Source organism: Scyliorhinus canicula, chromosome 11 (genome assembly GCF_902713615.1).
Source record: "Scyliorhinus canicula chromosome 11, sScyCan1.1, whole genome shotgun sequence".
NCBI lineage: Eukaryota > Metazoa > Chordata > Chondrichthyes > Carcharhiniformes > Scyliorhinidae > Scyliorhinus > Scyliorhinus canicula.
Genome location: NC_052156.1, coordinates 101,850,408 through 101,869,773, shown reverse-complemented (window position 1 = coordinate 101,869,773; position 19,366 = coordinate 101,850,408). Strand labels below are relative to the sequence as shown.

The following is a 19,366-nucleotide window of genomic DNA, read 5'->3' as shown; positions in this document are numbered from 1 at the left end:
CATTGTAGAGTCGTGCAATGTTCTCGCTGTAGAGTCGATCTCGCAACGGAGTTGTTCTGTGCTCTCTCTGTGGCGTCGTCCTCGTCTTGGGTATTGCTGTCATCCAATGTACCAACGATCTGCCATGGCACCATGGTGTTGGATTCATTTACCATGAGAAGAGTCGTATTGAGCTTTTCAACTGTGTTGCTGATGCTGTGATCAGGATCTCCGAATAACTCAGCCATGTCTGAGCAGTATTGTATGTATTGTTCGTTGGACAAATCATCTCTTTTTGTTTCAGAGTTGTGATCGTTCTCTTCATGTTCAATGAACAAATAATCTTCTTGTGTGGAGGCTGGGACCCTTCGTGGTGCTTGGACCACTCTCTGTTTCTTGGTGTCAGGCCGCAGCATAATCCTACACTCACGAGTCGGGATGTCATATATGCTGGGCTGAAGATTACCCATTCCGAAGAACTCATCGTCGGGGTCTTCATGGTACAACACCTCTAGTTGTGGGTCGGATTCGGTACTGGGGTAGCCATCTGCCAAGATGAAATCTTCGTCTGAGTTGTAGTCTACAAGGATCATATCATCTTCTAGGGAGGTGCTAACTGCTTGTTCCAGGGTGTTGTGAAAGTTATTTTCAACTGCTGGTGTAAGTTTGGGCATTGTTCTGTCTTTTGAGTCAAGAAAATTGGGTTTTGCAGCTTTAAATTTCTTTTTGTTCATCTTCATGCATTTCCCTTTTAAGTAGGCGTGGTCCTGATCCTCTGATGTCATGACGCTCATGACGTCATGCATAGGACTCGATTGCCCATGCGCACTCCGAGTTTCCTGTACTGTGCCTTCTTTTCGCAACTGAGCATGTGCAGCTCCTTTCCCAAGATGGCTGCCGCTCAGACCCTCCGTCTTCCTCCGATTCAACCCTGCCTCCGCCTCGTGGTGAGTGTTCGTGCCATTTTTACTGATTTTGTTTTTTTTTCATAGAATTTACAGTGCAGAAGGAGGCCATTCGGCCCATCGAGTCTGCACCTGCTCTTGGAAAGAGCACCCCACCCAAGGTCAACACCTCCACCCTATCCCCATAACCCAGTAACCCCACCCAACACCAAGGGCAATTTTGGACACTAAGGGCAATTTATCATGGCCAATCCACCTAACCTGCACATCTTTGGACTGTGGGAGGCAACCGGAGCACCCGGAGGAAACCCATGCACACACGGGGAGGATGTGCAGACTCCGCACAGACAGTGACCTAAGCTGGAATCGAACCTGGGACCCTGGAGCTGTGAAGTGATTGTGCTATCCACAATGCTACCATGCTGCCCTAAATGGTTTTCTAAATGATGATTCTGTATTAATTTGTTTTTGTTCATAAGCAAGGCTTTTTTGTATAGCAATTTCTGGAGTTAGATACTTATTTTGTGAAAGTTCTTCCCTCAAATTTTTATCAGAGTCCAGAAATTAATTGATGCATTATCACAGTGTCTCTGAAATCAGCATAATCACAGCAATATAACATCAGAGATGGGCCCTCCGTTTCTCTGACAAGAGTTAAATCTTTCCAGCATTTCACCAGATTGACTGCAACAGCGTTCAGCATATTTTTTGAGTATAACGTCTACTTTGGTGTTGTCCTCACCTTCTAAGTAATTAAAGCAATTATAGATTTCTCTAGCTTCATGCCCTGTTGAGAGTAGGAGGGCTATTTTTGTTGCGTCAGAAGCAGTGCTTAAATCATTAGCTGTAATAAATATTTGGAACAGCTGTTCAAATAATTTCCAGTTTATAACTTAAATTACCGGTTGTTCCCAGCTGCCATGGAGTTCTAACAAGTTCCATTGAATCAGTTAATCAAGGATCCATTTGCTGCAAAGTCTTCCACAGTTGAATATCCGGTTTAAGTTTTTCTTCTCTTGCTGGTGTCTAGCTAGCTTTCTGAAAAAATACTCCTGGTACCATATGTTATTCTCTAAGTCTGAACAAAGATTGTAGACTTCCAGTTAACACAAATACTTTATTCAATGCGTTTGTTCTGATTCCAGAGTTTAACTAGATATAATAGTCAAGAGGTATGACCAGTGAAGCTGAGGTAAACTGCCTATGCTGAGCTGTCTCTGTCTGCTGCTGCTCACTAGCCTGGTGCTTCTGAAAGAGGCGGATCCTCCCGTGGACTGGACCCTTTATACCCGTCTCTGATGCTGCCCTGTAGTGATGCTGTGGCTATTACATCTGTCTGTAGTCCCTGGTGTATGTGCAGATGTATGTATAGATGTACAGATCACTACACACACTGGATTGTAGAATGCAAATTAAAACTCAAATGAAGCTTTTGCATCTATTGCATAGAGATTTTTAGATTAAATAATATCTGACCTTGGCCTTCATCGATGATTTTTTCAACCAGGTCCCTCGATTTGTTGACCTTCGTTTCAACTTCTGGTGTAAGCTAACAAAAGATAAAGACGACAGGTACTTGTGTGTTGTCACACAGTTACATATTTTTTTGCACATTGACTCATAGAATTTACAGTGCAGAATGAGGCCATTCGGCCCATTGAGTTGACACCGTCCCTTGGAAAGAGCACCCCACTTAAGCCCACGCCCCCACCCTATCCCGGTAATGCAGTAACCCCAACTAATCTTTTTGGACACTAAAGGCAATTTATCATGTCAAATCCACCTAACCTCCACATCTTTGGACTGTGGGAGGAAACCGGAGCACCCGGAGGAAACCCACGCAGACATGGGGAGAATGTGCAGACTCCACACAGACAGTGACCCAAGCCGGGAATCGAACCTGGGACTCTGGAGCTGTGAAGCAACTGTGTTAGCAACTATGCTGCCGTGCTGCCCTACATCATTTGAAATGGAAGTGGACACTCATCTCACCTTGATTTTGTAGGTGCCATTACCGAGCTGGACAAGCTGTTCTGTTGTTAAGCTGTCTCCATCCAAGTAAATGTACTGTATAGGGGGGTGAAAGCATCACTCAGATAATGAATTGGAAACATTTGTTGTAAATTCATTATTGTTCCAGATTTGTCCTCATCAGAATTATTCATTCACAATCATTTAATCTAAATCAATAGTCATTCATTAGAAATCACCGCTTCAATCACAAACAGGCACATACTCAAAGGGAGAATTTGAATTCCACACCTGCCCTCACTCACCTGATGTTTTCTGTATTTAATTGTTAAGAATGTATATGATCAAATCGTAGCCTTAACTATTGACAATCTCTATCCATGAGTTAGACAAAGAGACCGAGAGCACTGTGTCAAAGTTTGTTGACAATCGTAGAATTCCAACAGTGCAGAAGGAGGCCAGTTGGCGCATCGACTCTGCACTGGCCCTTGGAAAGAGCACCCTACATAAGCCCACGCCTCCACCCTATCCCCGTAACCCCAACTAACCTTTTTGCACACCAAAGGCAATTTATCACGGCCAATCCACCTAACCTGCACATCTTTGGATTGTGGGAGGAAACCGGAACACCCAGAGGAACCCCATTTATGTCTTGAGGGGGGGGGGGTTTGAAGTTAGAGAGAGGTGGTAATGTAATTTGTTAATGCTAGTGTATAGTTATCAATGATATTTTAAAATAAACTCCCCTGCTCATTCCACTACTAGGCCCGTACAAAGCTATTGAGGGCGAGACAATTCCTTTTTTTAATATAAATTTAGAGTATCCAAATTTTGTTTTCCAATTAAACGATGATTTCGCTTGGCCAATTCACCTACCCTGCACATCTTTTTGGGTTGAGGACGAGACACTTCTGAACTTGGGGTTGAGTGTCTTTGGAATTCTCTACCTCAGCAGGTTGTTGAGGTGCCATCGTTAAATGTATTGACGGTTCAGACAGATTTTTGATCTCTCAGGGGATCCTGACAATCAGGAAAACAGAAGGTCTGCCATGATCAAAATGAACGGTGGAGCAGGCTTGTTGGGCCATATGGCTCACTCGTGCTCCTATTTCATTCACTCTTCATCTAGTTTTACAGCACAGCTAATCAGTTGTGAGGTTGCTAAAACAAGAGCAATGTGTGAAACAATGCAGACATCAACTTGATGTACTTTTTTGCAATGACATATTAATCAGATTTAAATGATTATCGAAAGTCTGCTATGGGAATTGGATCAAGGGCTGGAGGTAGAGGGTCATTGTCTGTGTTTGGTATTATGACGCACAGCAAACTGCGCTCAGCCTGATCGAGGATTCACAGGACTGTCTTTCACCTCAGTGACCACAATAATCAATGTTATAAACTCTCACAAATATCTTTAACGGTGCAGGACATGTTGAGAAGACTGTTAAAAGAAGCATTTCCAACCCATTGCTTTATTAATAGAGGAACAGAAATATAAAAGCAAAGAAAAGGTTATGCTAAATCTTTATGAAATATTGGTTAGACCTTGCCTGGAGTTTGATGTCCACTCTGGGTATCACACTTTAGGACGGATGTCAAGACTTCGGATAAAAATGCAGGGATTTACCGGAATGGTTGCAAGGTGACAGTTTAGACAGTTACGTGGAGAGACTGGAGGAGCTGGGTGATGCACTATCAATTACGACGAGATGAGAGTAGAATGTAATCGAGGCTTTATTACACAGAGATGTGTGGCCTCCTACAGCAGCTGATGAAATGGCTGCTGTACGGGGAGCACACATATTTATAATCCACCTAGTGGGCGGAGCCAGCAGTTAGGGATCTACCCCCGTACCTGTCTTACAGGAGCCTTACCGTAAAAACCATATATATATATATATATACAGTATAATACATCAGTGGTGACTACCACATTCACCCCCTGTTAAAAATGAGTCCAGCAGGGGGGTGGTGGAGAACTATATGCAGACAAGTTGCTTTTTAAAAATCACAGGGAATATTACAAATTCAGGTGGTCCAGTGCCTTGATCTGTCGTCGAGAGCGCCGCAGTGCTGGTGGCGTCTCAGGCACAGCTTGGTCTTCGGTGACTCCGGGAGTGTGTCGGAATCCTCTTCACTCCTGGCTGGGACCAAGGGGAGGATGGATTGTCCTGGATCGGGGGCTGCGGTGGGGTGCGCCGGGGGAAGGGAGGGTGGCGCCGGGGCAGAGGGGGGGGGGGTGTGTGGGGAACCAGCTGGTGCCAGGTCCCTGAGGGAGACTGTGTCTTGGTGGCCTTTGGGGTACGCTACGCAAGCGTACTGCGGGTTGGTGTGGAGTAGCTGTACCCTCTCAGCCAACAGGTCCGCCTTGTGGAGTCGCACGCGTCTACAAAGGAGAACGAGTCCTGGAGCTGCCAGCCACGTTGGGAGCGATTCCCTGGAGGTGGACTTCCTGGAGAAGACAAAGAGACGTTCATGGGGGGTTTTGTTAGTCGCGGTGCACAGGAGCGACTGAATGGAGTGGAGCACCTTGGGGAGGACCTCCTGCCAGCGGGAGGCCAGGAGATTTCTGGACCACAGGGCCAGCTGGATGGCCCTCCAGACCGTCCCATTCTCCCAGTCCACCTGCCCGTTGCCACTGGGGTTGCAGCTGGTTGTCCTGCTCGAGGCAATGCCCCTGTTGAGCGGGAACTGGCGCAGCTCATCGCTCATAAATGAGGATCCCCGGTCGCTGTGGATGTAGGCGGGGAAACCGAACAGAGCAAAGATGGTGTTGAGGGCTGTGATGACGGTGGCAGACGACATGTCAGGGCATGGGACGGCAAAGGGGAATCGGGAATATTCGTCGACCACACTGAGGAAGTACATGTTGCGGTCGGTGGAGGGTAGGGGCCCTTTGAAGTCCACGCTGAGGCGTTCAAAGGGGCGGGAGCCCTTCACCAGGTGCGCACGGTCTGGCTGGTAGAAGTGCAGTTTACACTCCGTGCAGACCTGGCAGTCTCTGGTGACAGCCCTGACTTCCTCGATGGAGTAGGGCAGATTGCGGGCCTTAATGAAGTGGTAAAAACGGGTGACTCCTGGGTGACAGAGGTTGTCGTGCAGGGTCCGGAGTCGGTCCACTTGCGCGCTGGCACATGTACCTCGGGATAGGGCATCGGGGGGCTCGTTGAGCTTACCGTGGCAGTACAAAATCTCGTAATTGTAGGTGGAGAGCTCGATCCTCCACCTCAAAATTTTGATCTTGCCCCGCTGTATGTTATTAAACATAAAGGCAACAGACCGTTGGTCAGTGAGGAGAGTGAATCTCCTGCCGGCCAGGTAATGCCTCCAATGTCGCACAGCTTCAACAATCGCTTGGGCCTCCTTTTCGACGGAGGAGTGTCAAATTTCAGAGGCATGGAGGGTGCAGAAAAAGAATGCCACGGGCCTGCCTATCTGGTTGAGGGTGGCGGCCAGAGCGACGTCTGATGCATCACTCTTGACTTGGAAGGGGAGCGTCTCGTTGACCGCGTGCATCGTGGCCGTGGCGATGTTGGCCTTGATACGGTTGAAGGGCTGGTGAGCCTCGGCCGGCAGTGGGAAAACAGTGGATTGAATGAGTGGGCGGGCCTTGTCTGCATAGTTTGGGACTCACTGGGCGTAATACGAAAAGAACCCCAGCCATCGTTTGAGGGCCGTGGGGGAGGGGGAGTTCCATGAGAGGGCGCATGCGGTTGGGGTCAGGCCCCAGAACTCCGTTCTGGACCACATAGCCGAGGATGGCTAATCGGTTCATGCTGAACACACACTTCTCCTTGTTGTAAGTGCGGTTGAGGAGTGTGGCGGTGTGGAGAAATTTGGAAAGGTTAGCGTCGTGGTCTTGTTGGTCGTGGCCGCAGATGGTGACGTTATCCAGGTACGGGAAAGTGGCCCACAATCCGTATCGGTCAACCATTCGGTCCATCTCCCGTTGGAAGACCGAGACCCCGCTGGTGACGCCGAAGGGAACCCTAAGGAAATGGTAAAGGTGGTCGTCTGCTTCGAACGCAGTGTACGGCCGGTCCGCCTTACGGATGGGGAGCTGGTGGTAGGCAGATTTCAGGTCCACTGTCGAGAAGACCCCGTATCGTGCAATCTGATTGACCATATCAGATATGCGGGGGAGGGGTACGCGTCGAGCTGCGTGTACCCATTGATGATATGACTGTAGTCAACGACCATCCTGTTTTTCTCCCCAGTTTTCACCACTACCACTTGGGTTCTTCAGGGGCTGTTGCTGGCCTCGATGATGCCTTCCCGAAGCAGCCGCTGGACCTCAGACCTGATGAAGGTCCTGTCCTGGGCGCTATACCGTCTGCTCCTGCTGCAATCCGGGGTTAGGTTTGCAAAAAGGGAAGGCGGGTCGACCTTAAGGGTTGCGAAGCCGCAAACGGTAAGGGGTGGTAAGGGCTCGCCAAATTACAAGGTTAGGCTCTGGAGGTTGCACTGGAAGTCCAGGCTGAGTAGCAAGGCAGCGCAGAGGTTGGAGAGGGCGCAGAGGTTGGGGAGGACGTAGAGGCAGAAGCCGCTAATGTCGTAATTGATAGTGCATCAATTTATTACACAGAGAGGTATGGCCTCCTACAGCAGCTGATGAAATGGCTGCTGTACAGAGAGCACACACATTTATACTCCACCTACTGGGCGGAGCCAGCAGGCAGGGATCTACCCCCGTACCTGTAGTACAGGGGCTTTACCGTGAAACCCATATATACAGAATAATACATCAGTGGTGACTACCACACTGGGTTTTCTTCGTTGGAGCAGAGAAGAACGAGAGGAGATTTGATAATGTTCAGAATACAGCTTTATAGAACATTTGGAATATTGCTTTCAATTCTGGTCGCCACACTACCAGAAGGATGTGGAGGCTTTGGAGAGGGTACAGAAGAGGTATACCAGGATATTACCTGATATGGAGGGCATTAGCTATGAGGAGAGGTAGGATAAACTCGGTTTGTTCTCACTTGAATGACGGAGTTTGAGGGGCGACCTGATAGAGGTCTACAAAATTATGAAGAACATGGACAGAGTGGATAGTCAGAAGCTTTTTCTCAGGGTGGAAGAGTCAATTACTAGGGGACATAGGTTTAAGGTGCGAGGGACAAAGTTTAGAGGAGACGTGTGAGGGAAGTTTTTTTTACACAGAGGGTAGTGGGTGCCTGGAACCCGCTGCTAGAGGAGGTGGTGAAAGCAGGGACGATAGTGACGTTTAAAGGGTGTCTTGACACATACATGAATAGGATGGGAATAGAGGGATACGGACCCTAGAAATGTAGACGGTTTTAGTTTAATGATCGGCCAGGCATTGGGAGGGGGGGGGGGGGGGGGGGGGGGGGGGGGGCGAAGGGCCTGTTTCTCTGCTGTACTTTTAAACAGTGAAAAATCATTTCCACTGACAGATGCCACAGATTGGATGTGATTGGGAAACAAACCTGTATTGGAATGAGGAGAATTAGTTTTTTTACTCAGTGGTTAGCACAGTTTTTGCACAGCTCCAAGATCCCAGGTTCGATTTCCTGCTTGGGTCACTGTCTGTGCAGAATTTGCACTTCCTACCCGTGTCTATGTGGGTTTCCTCCGGGTGCTCCGGTTTCCTCCCACAGTCCAAAGATGTGCAGGTTAGGTGGATTGGCCATGATAAATTGCCCTTCGTGTCCAAAAAAGATTGGGTGGGGCTACAAGGATAGGGTGAAGGTATGGGCTTGGTTAGGGTGCTCTTTCCAGGGCCAGTGCAGACTCGATGGGCCAAATGGCCTCCTTCTGATAATGATATATAATGATAATCACTTATTGTCACGAGTCGGCTTCAATGAAGTTACTGTGAAAAGCCCCTTAACACACTTAACAGAAACATAAATCAGTGTGAAACGCAGCTTCTTTTTTTATTCGTCCATGGGGCATGGGCGTCGCGGGTGTTTTGTTATACTCTTGACGTAGCATAAGCTGCTTCCTCGATGTGTACTCTGACAAAGGAAGGTTCAGACTTGGAGATAGCTTTAACACATTTATTAAACTGTTAACGATTCTCCTACTTGGATTGACTCTCCTGTTTATCTTGCTTTAGCTACTCAGACTGACGAACCAGTCTGCTACAATCCACGTGGTGGGTGTGATGTGTTTCAATCAACCCTGTGTACTCACTAAGTGTCTCCACTGGAAAGAGGAAGATCATGTGTGCTGCGTCATTTTATATGGGTTGGTGTAATGCCCCCTGTGGTAGTGTCACCTGTGTGTGTGTCTTGAATGCCCATTGGTCGTGTCCTATCTTACTGACCTATTGGTTGACTGTCTGTGTATCATGTCTCTGGTGCTCCCTCTAGTGTCTAGCTAGGTGTAGTGTGTTCACATTAACCCCTTGTGTATTTACAGTGATTCATATCACCACAGCGGGTTGTGCCAACATTATTGCCCATCCTGAATTGCCTTTGAGGGGCAGTTAAGAGTCAACCACACATTGATGTGGGCTTAGAGTCACATGTGGGCCAGACCAGGCAAGGACAGCAGATTTTCTTCCCTAAAGGTCATGAGTGTATGAGATGGGTTTTTAAGACAATCGGCAATGATTCCATGGTCATTAGATTTTTAAAAAAAATTAAATTCTAATTTCACCACCTGCAGTGGCAGGATTTGAACCTGGATCCCCAGAGCATTACTCTGGTTTAGTAGTCCAGTGACAATACCACTACACCACCACAAGAGCAAAGAAAAGCCAGACGAACATAGCCGTGAAGGATCTGGAGGAGTTCCCTGACTGTTCGAGATAAACTCAGTTAGAAAGGATACAGAGAGGCCATGTCAGATTTCAGCAGCTGGAATTTCACTCTTTCCCCATGGATTACTGTGACAAAGAAGATCAGAACACCACAATTAATGATGCTAAAACAGTTCGATTGAGGGAGGAACCGCAGTCACTTTCATGCTGCTTGGATCTCAGCAAGTGAACGGAATTTGCAAATGACCAAACTGCTCTTTATTCTGAGCTGGAGACTTAAGGAAAATTTAATTACGCCAGGCAACCAGACCCTTACCCATCTGGTAAAAGCATGGTTTTCCAGGACATCCCTAATGGGATCTTCAGGATCCAGTCCCTGACAACGTCTCACTGAGAACCTACAGAGCCCAGATCACCAATTCCTCAGGGCTTCTTGGCCCAACTAATGAATATTAAAGGAAGGGTCTTTACAGAGAAGGTTCAGCCAATCCACCCCCCCCCCCCCCCCCCCCCTCACCCTCACATACAGTGAAACTAAACACTTCTGAAAAGATAGTCAGGGAGTTCCTGGAAAGGATTGTTAAACATACCGCTTCTTCAATCAGAATGTAGTTCATTTAAAATTACCAGTGTCATAAACACAAAATCTTTCTTCATTCACATCAAATATTCATTTCCACGTAAACTGCCACCAACTGTTGGAAAAAATCAGTCTGGAACTAGTTTACTTTTAAGCTATTCCAAATTTGGTTAACACCTAAATTATTATATTTTGGTTGCATCATTGATAAGGTTACAGCTTACAATTAAACAGGCAGAGGTTTTAGGGGTGCTTCTGGTCAGAGGTTACCCAGTGAGGGGCTCTAATGTTGGGCTGTGGGAGTGCTGAAGGATTGTACTCTGTAGTAATGGGTTAATAGCTATGCATGGGAGTATGGCCTCTTTAAGGGGCCGGGCTTTGCAGTACACGTGACCAGCTCGAACCCCGACCAATAGAGAGAAAGCACAGGGCCCTGGGCCCGGGCAGGATGTATCTCGGAGCTGGGTAGTCAAGACCTAGCCAGCATCACTCTGTGCCTGTGTTATAACCGCAATGGAGGTCCTGTGATCAGGACTATACGATTACCCGTGACCTTCACGGAATATGAACTTTCCCTTTAAGACAGTCAGGCCTTCCCCTTTAAGGGGGCGGGTTTTCCCTTTACCAGGAGAGCGCCAGTTATCTAAAAACCCCGGCTTAGCTGCAGGTCGGGGAAGGAGACCTTTAGGGGAGTGGAGGAACCTTGTAAGTGTATCGAAATAAACCTTGTTCTGTATTTTCTACTTCCGTCTATGTGTTCTACTTACTGCGGATTCAACACTAGCAGCGAGGATTCAGTGGAGCTGCAGTCGACACCGGTTGTTTCGTGCCAGGCCCACCGAGTCTAGGCTTCGGCAGGCCCACTACTAACCACTGAAATGCTGGAACCTTTTAATGCAGGAACCTTTTAATGCAGGTCCAGGCAATCGGGGGCAGTGTGCTGAACGCATGGACTACTTTTTCAAATGAATGATATTACTGAGGGCTTGCGGAGGGCCCACCTACAGTGTGATAAAGAGCTTGACTCACCCAGATGCCCCAGATTCCCGGTCGTTCTCCGCCCTGGTGACCTTGGTGGGGAAGATCTGAAACACCTCACATCGTACGTCATTTCTGGTTCCACATGGCTGCTCAAGTTTAAGCTGAGTCAGTGATTGACTTCCTGGCCCGCCTCCGAAAACAGGCCGAGACTTGCGAATTTGGAGTGACACTGAATGAGACACACGGGGATCGTTTGGTGTGTGGACTCCACGATGCGACCATGCAACAGAATTTACTGGCTGAGGCCCACCTGGACCTGCCACGCATAGTGGCAGTAACTATTTCCAGAGAAAGCACCAAACACAGGATCCAGGAACTCTCAGTGGTTAGTCTGGGACACAATCACAAACACTTATTGTGGTGGATGTACATTGCTTAATTCACACTGTATAGCATTGCGTCCTTGTGGGCTCGGCCTGTGAGCCGTTTCGCAGCTCTGCCCACAGGGGGAGATGAGGAGCTTGTACAGGGCTCCACTAATTGGCTCCGACCATGGCCCCTCCCACTATCAGAAGTATTAAGTGCTGCAGCCTTGTGAGTCTGCCCTCGGTTCTTCTGGTCGCAGGCAGGTTCAGTTGTAAGTCTATTAAAGCCACAGTTTACTTCCTATCGTGTCTCGAGTGAATTGATGGTCACATCAATTTAATAGACTTAAGAAAACCACTATGGAATCAGCCCTCAAACCTGATCGACTAGAACTCGACTCGCAGGCTGCAGAAGCGAAGGAAATCTGCTCAGACGAGCAGGAGTGTAATAGACATCTACAGGCACTGAAAGACGCCCTCATACGAACGGGATATGGCGCTCAACTCATCGATCGACAGTTCCAACGCGCCACAGCAAAAAACCGCACCGACCTCCTCAGAAGACAAATACGGGACACAACCGACAGAGTATCCTTTGTCGTCCAGTACTTTCCCGGAGCGGAGAAACTACAACATCTTCTTCGCAGCCTTCAACACGTCATCGATGAAGATGAACATCTTGCCAAGGTCATCCCCACAACCCCACTACTTGCCTTCAAACAACTGCGCAACCTCAAACAAACCATTGTTTGCAGCAAACTACCCAGTCTTCAGAACAGCGATCACGATACCACACAACCCTGCCATGGCAATTTCTGCAAGACGTGCCAGATCATAGACATGGGTACCACCATTACACGTGAGAACACCACCCAGCAGGTATGAAGTACATACTCGTGCGACTCGGCCAACGTTGTCTATCTGATACACTGCAGGAAAGGATGTCCCGAAGCGTGGTACATTGGCGAGACCATGCAGACGCTGCGACAACGAATGAACGGACATCGCGCGACAATCACCAGGCAGGAATGTTCCCTTCCAGTCAGGGAACACTTCAGCAGTCAAGGGCATTCAGCCTCTGATCGCCGAGTAAGCGTTCTCCAAGGCGGCCTTCAGGACACGCGCCAATGCAGAATCGCCGAGCAGAAACCTATAGCCAAGTTCCGCACACATGAATACGGCCTCAACAGGGACCTGGGATTCATGTTGCATTACATTCACCCCCCACCATCTGGCCTGGGCTTGCAAAATCCTACCAACTGTCCTGGCTTGAGACAATTCACACTTCTTTAACCTGGGATCACCCCCTATCTCTGGATCTGTAAAGACTTAATTACCTGCAAATGCTCGCATTCTAAGCATTGTCTGGCATCTTTGAATGAACATACCTCTTCATTCACCTGAGGAAGGAGCAGTGCTCCGAAAGCTAGTGTTTAAAACAAACTTGTTGGACTTTAACCTGGTGTGGTAAGACTTCTTACTGTGTTGAGGAGGGAGCAACACTGGGAGTGGGGCCGAGAGCAGCAAGCGGCTTTCACGGAGGTGAAGCAACAACTCTCATCAAGACTTCTAACCCACTTCAACCCATCCTGGCCAATCTTATTGACCTGCGATGCTTCTCTGTACGGTGTCGGGGCCATGCTGGCCCATGAAATGGATGACGGATCTGAACGTCCCATCGCCATTTCCTCAAGAACGTTGGCTGATGCAGAGAAGCGGTATACCCAGATTGAGAAGGTTTGGCTGTCGTATTCAGGGTCAAGAAATTCCATCGATATGTCTACGGGCATCGATTCACTGTTCTCACAAACCCCTCCTAGGGAACTTCAAGGAGGATCGGACAATTTTTCCCCCATTGCTTCAGCCTTATCCAGCGATGGACATTGCTGCTCGCAGCGTATGACAATGTGTTGGAGAACTGCTCTGGGACCATGATTCCCCACGCCGAGGCGTTAAGTCGTTTGCCTCTGCTGACCAGGCACCTACATCAGCAACGGCTGGCGAAGCCATTGCCGCCCTCCGTTTCATGGACTCGCGACCGGTTACAGCATCCAGCGTCTGGGTGTGAACCCAGACTGACCCTCAGATATCCCGTCTGTCACATGGTGCAGTGTGGGGCTCAGCACAGAACTGAACCGCAGGATCTAAAGGCCTTCGCCACAAAGATGCAGTAGCTTAGCTTAGAGGATGCCACGCTTCTTTGGGTGACCTGCGTGGCGATCCTCAAACATGGAAGCGGCCCACGACTGATGGACCTCCACAATGGACACCCAGCCGTGTCCAAGATGAAAACGTTAGCTCAAAGCTACGTCTGGTGCCCCGGCACCATTGAGCGGGTGATCCAGCGCCGCATCTAGTGACAGGCACATCAGATGTTGCCTCCTGCAGCCCCACTCCACCCATGGGATTGGCCAGGTTGTCCGTGGTCCCGCCTCCACATAGACTTTGCGGGACCTTTTCAAGGGGCGATGTTCCTCGTCCTCATCAATGTCCACTCAAAGTGGCTGGAGGCCCTTAAGATACATGCAACGACTGCCCGGACCACAATAGAGAAACCCCAGCACACTTTCAGGACGCATGGCAGTCCCGAGGTGCTCGTATCGGACAATGGTGCAGCATTTGAGTACGGAACGTACGGCTTTCATGTCTGCCAACGGGATCAGTCACGTGATGACCACCCCATACCACCCAGCTTCGAATGGGTTGGCCAAGCAGGCAGTGCAAACTTTTAAGCTTGGCACGAATAAACAAACATTGGGATCCTGGGAGATCAGCTTTGTAAGGTTCTTATTCTGCGACTGGATAACACTGCATGCCACAATGGGTATCGTGCTCGCCGAGATGTTGATGGATCACCATCTCCACATCCAATTGAGCTTTGTTCTTCCGGAGATTGGCGGAATGGTCCGCCGTGCTCAGGGTCAAACCAGGGGGTGGCCCAATGGGGGATAGAACAGTACAGCACAGAACAGGCCCCCCGGCCCCCAATGTTGTGCCGAGCCATGACCACCCCATATAGATAGATGTGGGGTTATTGGTGGATGAACGGGTGAGTACTGCCATTCAGCATTATGTGGAGTTGAATGACACGGGGGAAGTCACGGCTGCTATGCTGTGGGAGGCACTTAAGGCGGTAGTTAGAGGGGAATTTATTTTGATCTGGGCGCATAGTGAGAGGATGGACTGAGAGGAGAGGGTGAGGCTGGTAGAGGAGATTCAGAGGGTGGATCGGAGGCACTCAGATATCGGAGGAGGGGCTGTTGAAGGAGAGGCAGAGGCACCAGATGGAGTTTAGGATGGCATGCAGAGGGCCAGTGTATAAGTACAGGGAAAAGGCAAGCAGAATGCTAGCCCATCAGTTGAGGAAGCAGGCAGCAGCGAGGGAGATTTGGGGGGGGAGGGTGGTGGGGGCTAAGGTGGTGATGGATCCAGGGGGGGGGGGTTGAATGGGGTATTTGTGTCCTTTTATAGGAGTCTGAGTCAAAGCCTCTGCCTGGGGAGGAGATTAGACGGTTCTTGGATGGGTTGGGGTTCCCTAAGCTGGAGGGGGAGAGGGTGCAGCGGCTGGGTTAAGGGAGGTGATGGACAGCAAAGATCCAGGGTTAGACGAGTTCCTCTTGCATTTTATAAGAGGCTTGGTGCAGAGCTGGGCCCGTGGTTGGTGAGAATGTACAACGAGGCAAGGGATAGGGGGGAGCCTTCCCTCCACATTGTTGCAGGCATCCATCTCCCTGATCTTAAAGAAAGATTGACTTGGAGCAGTACGAGTCGGACAGCCTGATATCATTGCTGAACGTTGATGCAAAGCTATAGGCAAAGGCGCTGGCATTGCGAATTTAGGACTGTGTGCTGGGGGTGATAGGGGAGGACCAGACGGGGTTTGTGAAGGGGGGGCAGTTGTCGGCAAATGTGCGCAGGCTGCTTAATGTTATTATGATACCCTCAGAGGGGCAGGAGGTAGAATTAGCAGTGTTAATGGATGCAGAGGCCTTTGATCAGGTGGAGTTGGCGTATTTGTTGGAGGTCATGGGACGGTTCGGGTTTGGGCATGGGTTTGTGGATTGGGTTTGGCTGCTGTACAGGGCGCCGGTGGCGAGTGTTCGGACGAACAGGACGAGTTTGGGGTACTTTGGGCTACAACAGGGGACAAGGCAGCAATGTCCACACTCTCCGTTGCTTTTCGCCTTGGCGATAGAGCCATTGGCAATAGCACTTAGGACGTCGAAGGGTTGGAAAGGAATTGAGTGGGGAGGGGTTGCTGAGCATAGTCTCGCTATATGCAGACGATTTGTTATATTTCTCAGATGATATGGGCTGCATTCGAAATGTCATGGAGATATTGGCAAGTTCTTGGGGTACAAATTGAACATGGGGAAGAGTGAGGTGTTCTCGATCAATGCTAGAGGGCAAAAGAGATTAGCGGAGTTGCCATTCCGGGTGGTGGGGGCAAGTTTTCGCTATTTAGGAATCCAGGTGGCGTGGAACTGGACCCAGCTACACAAATTGAACTTGGCACAACTGACAGAGGGAAAGGTGGCGGAATTCATGAGGTGGGATGTTTTGCCGCTGTCACTGGCTGGGCACAGGGCAGAAGGTGAAAGTTGCCCAGGTTCTTGTTCTTTGTCCAGACCCTATCTTTGTTCCCAAGTCCATTTTCAGGATGGGATAATTTGGGGGTTTGTGTGGGTGGGGAAGATCCCACGGGGGAGGTGGGAAAGGGGGAAAGGTTGGGGGAAAGAGGGGGGCTGGCATTGACAAATTATTATTGGACAGCGAATATTGCGATGGTGAGGAAACGGGAGGTGGAGGGAACGGTTTTAGGCACCTGCAGGAGAGAGATTTCATAAAGAGAAAGGTGCAGCCCTTCCCGGGGCTGCTGCCTCTGCTGTTGCAGGATAAGTTGTTGTCCAAGGAAGATATAGGGTAGGGGTGTTGGATATTTACAAGGAATTGATTTGGAGGGAGGGCACCCCAGGGATTAAGTGCAAATTGGAGGTGGAGCCAAGAGTGGAGGTGCAGGCCGTGACATGGGTAGAGGCCTTGTGGAGAGTGAACGCATCCTCGTCATGTGAGCTAGAACCGCATCTAGTTTAAGGTGGTGCATAGGGTTCACAAGACTGGGGCGAGGATGAGCTGGGTCATTGCGGGGGTAGGGGTTAGGTGTGGGCGATGTAAGGGGGGGTGGACACAAATCACATCCATGTGTTTTGGGCCTTTTCAAGACGGAGGGAGTTCGGCAGGAGTTTTCAGATGTTACATCCAAGATTCTGGGTGCATCGGGGTGTCGGAGTCCAGATGGGGAGCAAGGCAGAGGTGTTGGCCTTTGCCTCCCTGGTAGCCCAGAGACGGATTTTGTTGTGCTGGTTGGACTCGGAGCTGCCAAAGGGAAGTTGGAGTATGGGTGAGTGACCTGGTAGGATTCCTGTGGCTGGAGAAGGTCAAGTTCACTTTGCGGGGGCTGAAGAAGTGGTTCACCCGGAGGTGGAAACCATTCATCAAGTTCAAGTTGGATTGAGGGTTGGGTGGGGGAGGGGATAAAAATTGGGAAGGTGAGAGGTGGTGAGGTGTTGGTACCGGGGTGGTTGGGGATTTGTGTTTTTTTTTAATATCAGGTTCCAACCATAGAGTCCTGCCAACCCTGAATGTCCCCCTTCTACCACCTTCCTAACACCCACAAAGAGGACTGCCCAGTTAGAACAATTATTTCAGCCTGTTCCTGTCTCATTTCTCCCCTTATCTGGCCTTTTTATACCAAACACCTGCTTCCTATGATCACTTTAATAAGAGTCTCCAACTTCCTGACCCTAACCATGTCTTCACCAAGGTGTCCAATTCACCTCTTCTGTGCACCCCCCCCCCCCCAACCCCCCACACACACACATGCCAAGTATTCAACATTTCTTCATTGCAGAGAGGCCCAACCTGTCTCCATCCACCGCACTCCTCCACCTGACTGACCTTATTCTTGCATTGAACTACTCAACAACACTCACCTCTTCCTTGCAATGGGCATCAGGTCCTAGTTATGCCTAACTTTCTGTGGGACACAAAATATTGCTTGTTCCAGCCCTGGTGGTGACACCACCTCCCCCTCCACACCTCTTTCTGGTACATTCATCATTGTGGTGCCATTTCCTCTTCTGAAATTTGAAAATTCCATCAACTTTATTTCCAATTTCCATTTTTCTCTCACCTTCACCTGGTCCATCACGACTTTTTCCCTTCCTTGACTCCTTTTCTGGGATAGAATGTCAATTAATATTCATTAAAAGTCCACCAATGTCCGCAGCTACACTTCCTTGCACCCTGCTTCCAGGAAGAATTCTATTCTATTTTCCTCCATTTTGTTTCTGAATTATCAGCTATTCTGATCATGCAACCTTCCTCACCATTGTTTCTGGCACATCTTCCTGTTTCCTCACCCATTATGGTCGACAGGGTCCATTCTGTTGCCTGCTCTCTCCCCTTCCCCTAACCCCACGAACCATAATTGGGTTCCCCTTGTCCTCTTCCATCTCACCAATCTCCATATTTAACAGAACATCCTCCGCCATTCCCTCTACCTCCAGTGCCATGCCACCACCAACTCATCATCCTCTCCCAGTTCAGCATTCCGAAGGAATAATTCCCTCCACGATTCCTTGGCCTACTCCTCAGTTACCCCAACACCCCTCCACACTGACCCTGAGATTTCTGTTGCCAATCATTTTTATTCTGTAACCCACTCCCTCTCACTGTGACCTCCTGCAGCATCCAATGAAACTCAACACAAGCACCTCATCTTTCGACTGGGGATTTTACAGACTTCCCCAACAAAAAAATTCAACAACTTCTGTTTCCACGGATTATTTTCTTTGCTGGTGATGATGCTGCTTTTGCCAGTCCCACCTCCTCAAGAGCCCTCTCCACTTTTACCTACTATTGCCTTGCACCATCATTCTTATTGTCATTTCATCTCTGCCTTCCACTTTATTGCACTTTCCCTTTTGTTCCTCCCCATTTCCCTGCCTCCGCACATCACAGCGCTAATTTTATACCAGTTCAGATGAAGGTCACTGACCTGAAACGTTAAATGCCACCTGACCTGCAGAGTTTGGGCACTTCAGCACTGTTCCTGAGGCGTTTGAAGAGGAAGAAGGAGAACCTTGGGTCCTGCGATGGCTGTCGAATGCAAGAGTGCAGCAAAGGGGAAGATTGGTTTGTGTTGAAGAAAACTAAAGATATGGTCAGGGTCAGATATCTCCCAGATCTCTCACAAGCCGTTAAGACAGAGCAGAGTGGGAGCCTAAGCCTCTTGCAGCCGTCAGCATAACTAGCCACGAATAATGCTTACACAAGCTAATTCTAGTAACATTAAAGGGCATAATGTTTGATTACACAATCGGCTTCAAAGGCCTTTCCACTATGCAAACTATGATATCTTTGCAAAAATCCATGCTCCCAGTGGTGATCGAATATTGGCCAGAGAGCAAAGTTAGCAAACCTCAACAGTCAATGGTAAATAATGCCATTTATGCAGACTGATGGCTGTGGTGAGACCACAATCTAAAAACACCCATCCTGAAAAATATACATGGTTTAGGATTGCCACCTCAAGTAGCAATACAACTTAGATAATAGTCAACAAATCTCAACAAGCTGTATATTGAATATCCTGGAGTCATTAGAGAGCTGTATAGGTGGAGATCTTCTTGAATGCTACCAAACCAGCTGTTGGAACACGCAAAATATTTTTCAAGTTATCTCATTACCACAGGACTTCTCAGGAAGGCTGGAGCAAGTCATTCTCTCATTGGAGCAAGGGTGCATGAGGGAGAAATGTAAAACCTCACAAGAACCAGTTTAATAT

At 48.8% G+C, this 19,366-nt stretch overlaps 1 protein-coding gene across 2 annotated transcripts in view; it reads right to left on the bottom strand.

Moving 5' to 3' along the window:
• The window catches only part of LOC119973227 (histidine ammonia-lyase-like), an 88,950-nt gene extending 70,127 nt beyond the window's left edge, over positions 1-18,823 (bottom strand). Inside the window, exons 1-5 of one of the 2 annotated variants that reach the window (XM_038810904.1) lie at positions 18,578-18,823; positions 9,663-9,717; positions 3,161-3,170; positions 2,877-2,951; positions 2,361-2,433 (exon numbers count right to left, since the gene is read on the bottom strand). In XM_038810904.1, the coding sequence (XP_038666832.1) occupies positions 2,361-2,433; positions 2,877-2,951; positions 3,161-3,170; positions 9,663-9,673 (169 nt within the window). In that variant the 5' untranslated portion in view covers positions 9,674-9,717; positions 18,578-18,823. The remainder of the gene's footprint in view (positions 1-2,360; positions 2,434-2,876; positions 2,952-3,160; positions 3,171-9,662; positions 9,718-18,577) is intronic. The other variant, XM_038810905.1, reaches the window with a different exon arrangement.
• Positions 18,824-19,366: the final 543 nt, after the last annotated feature.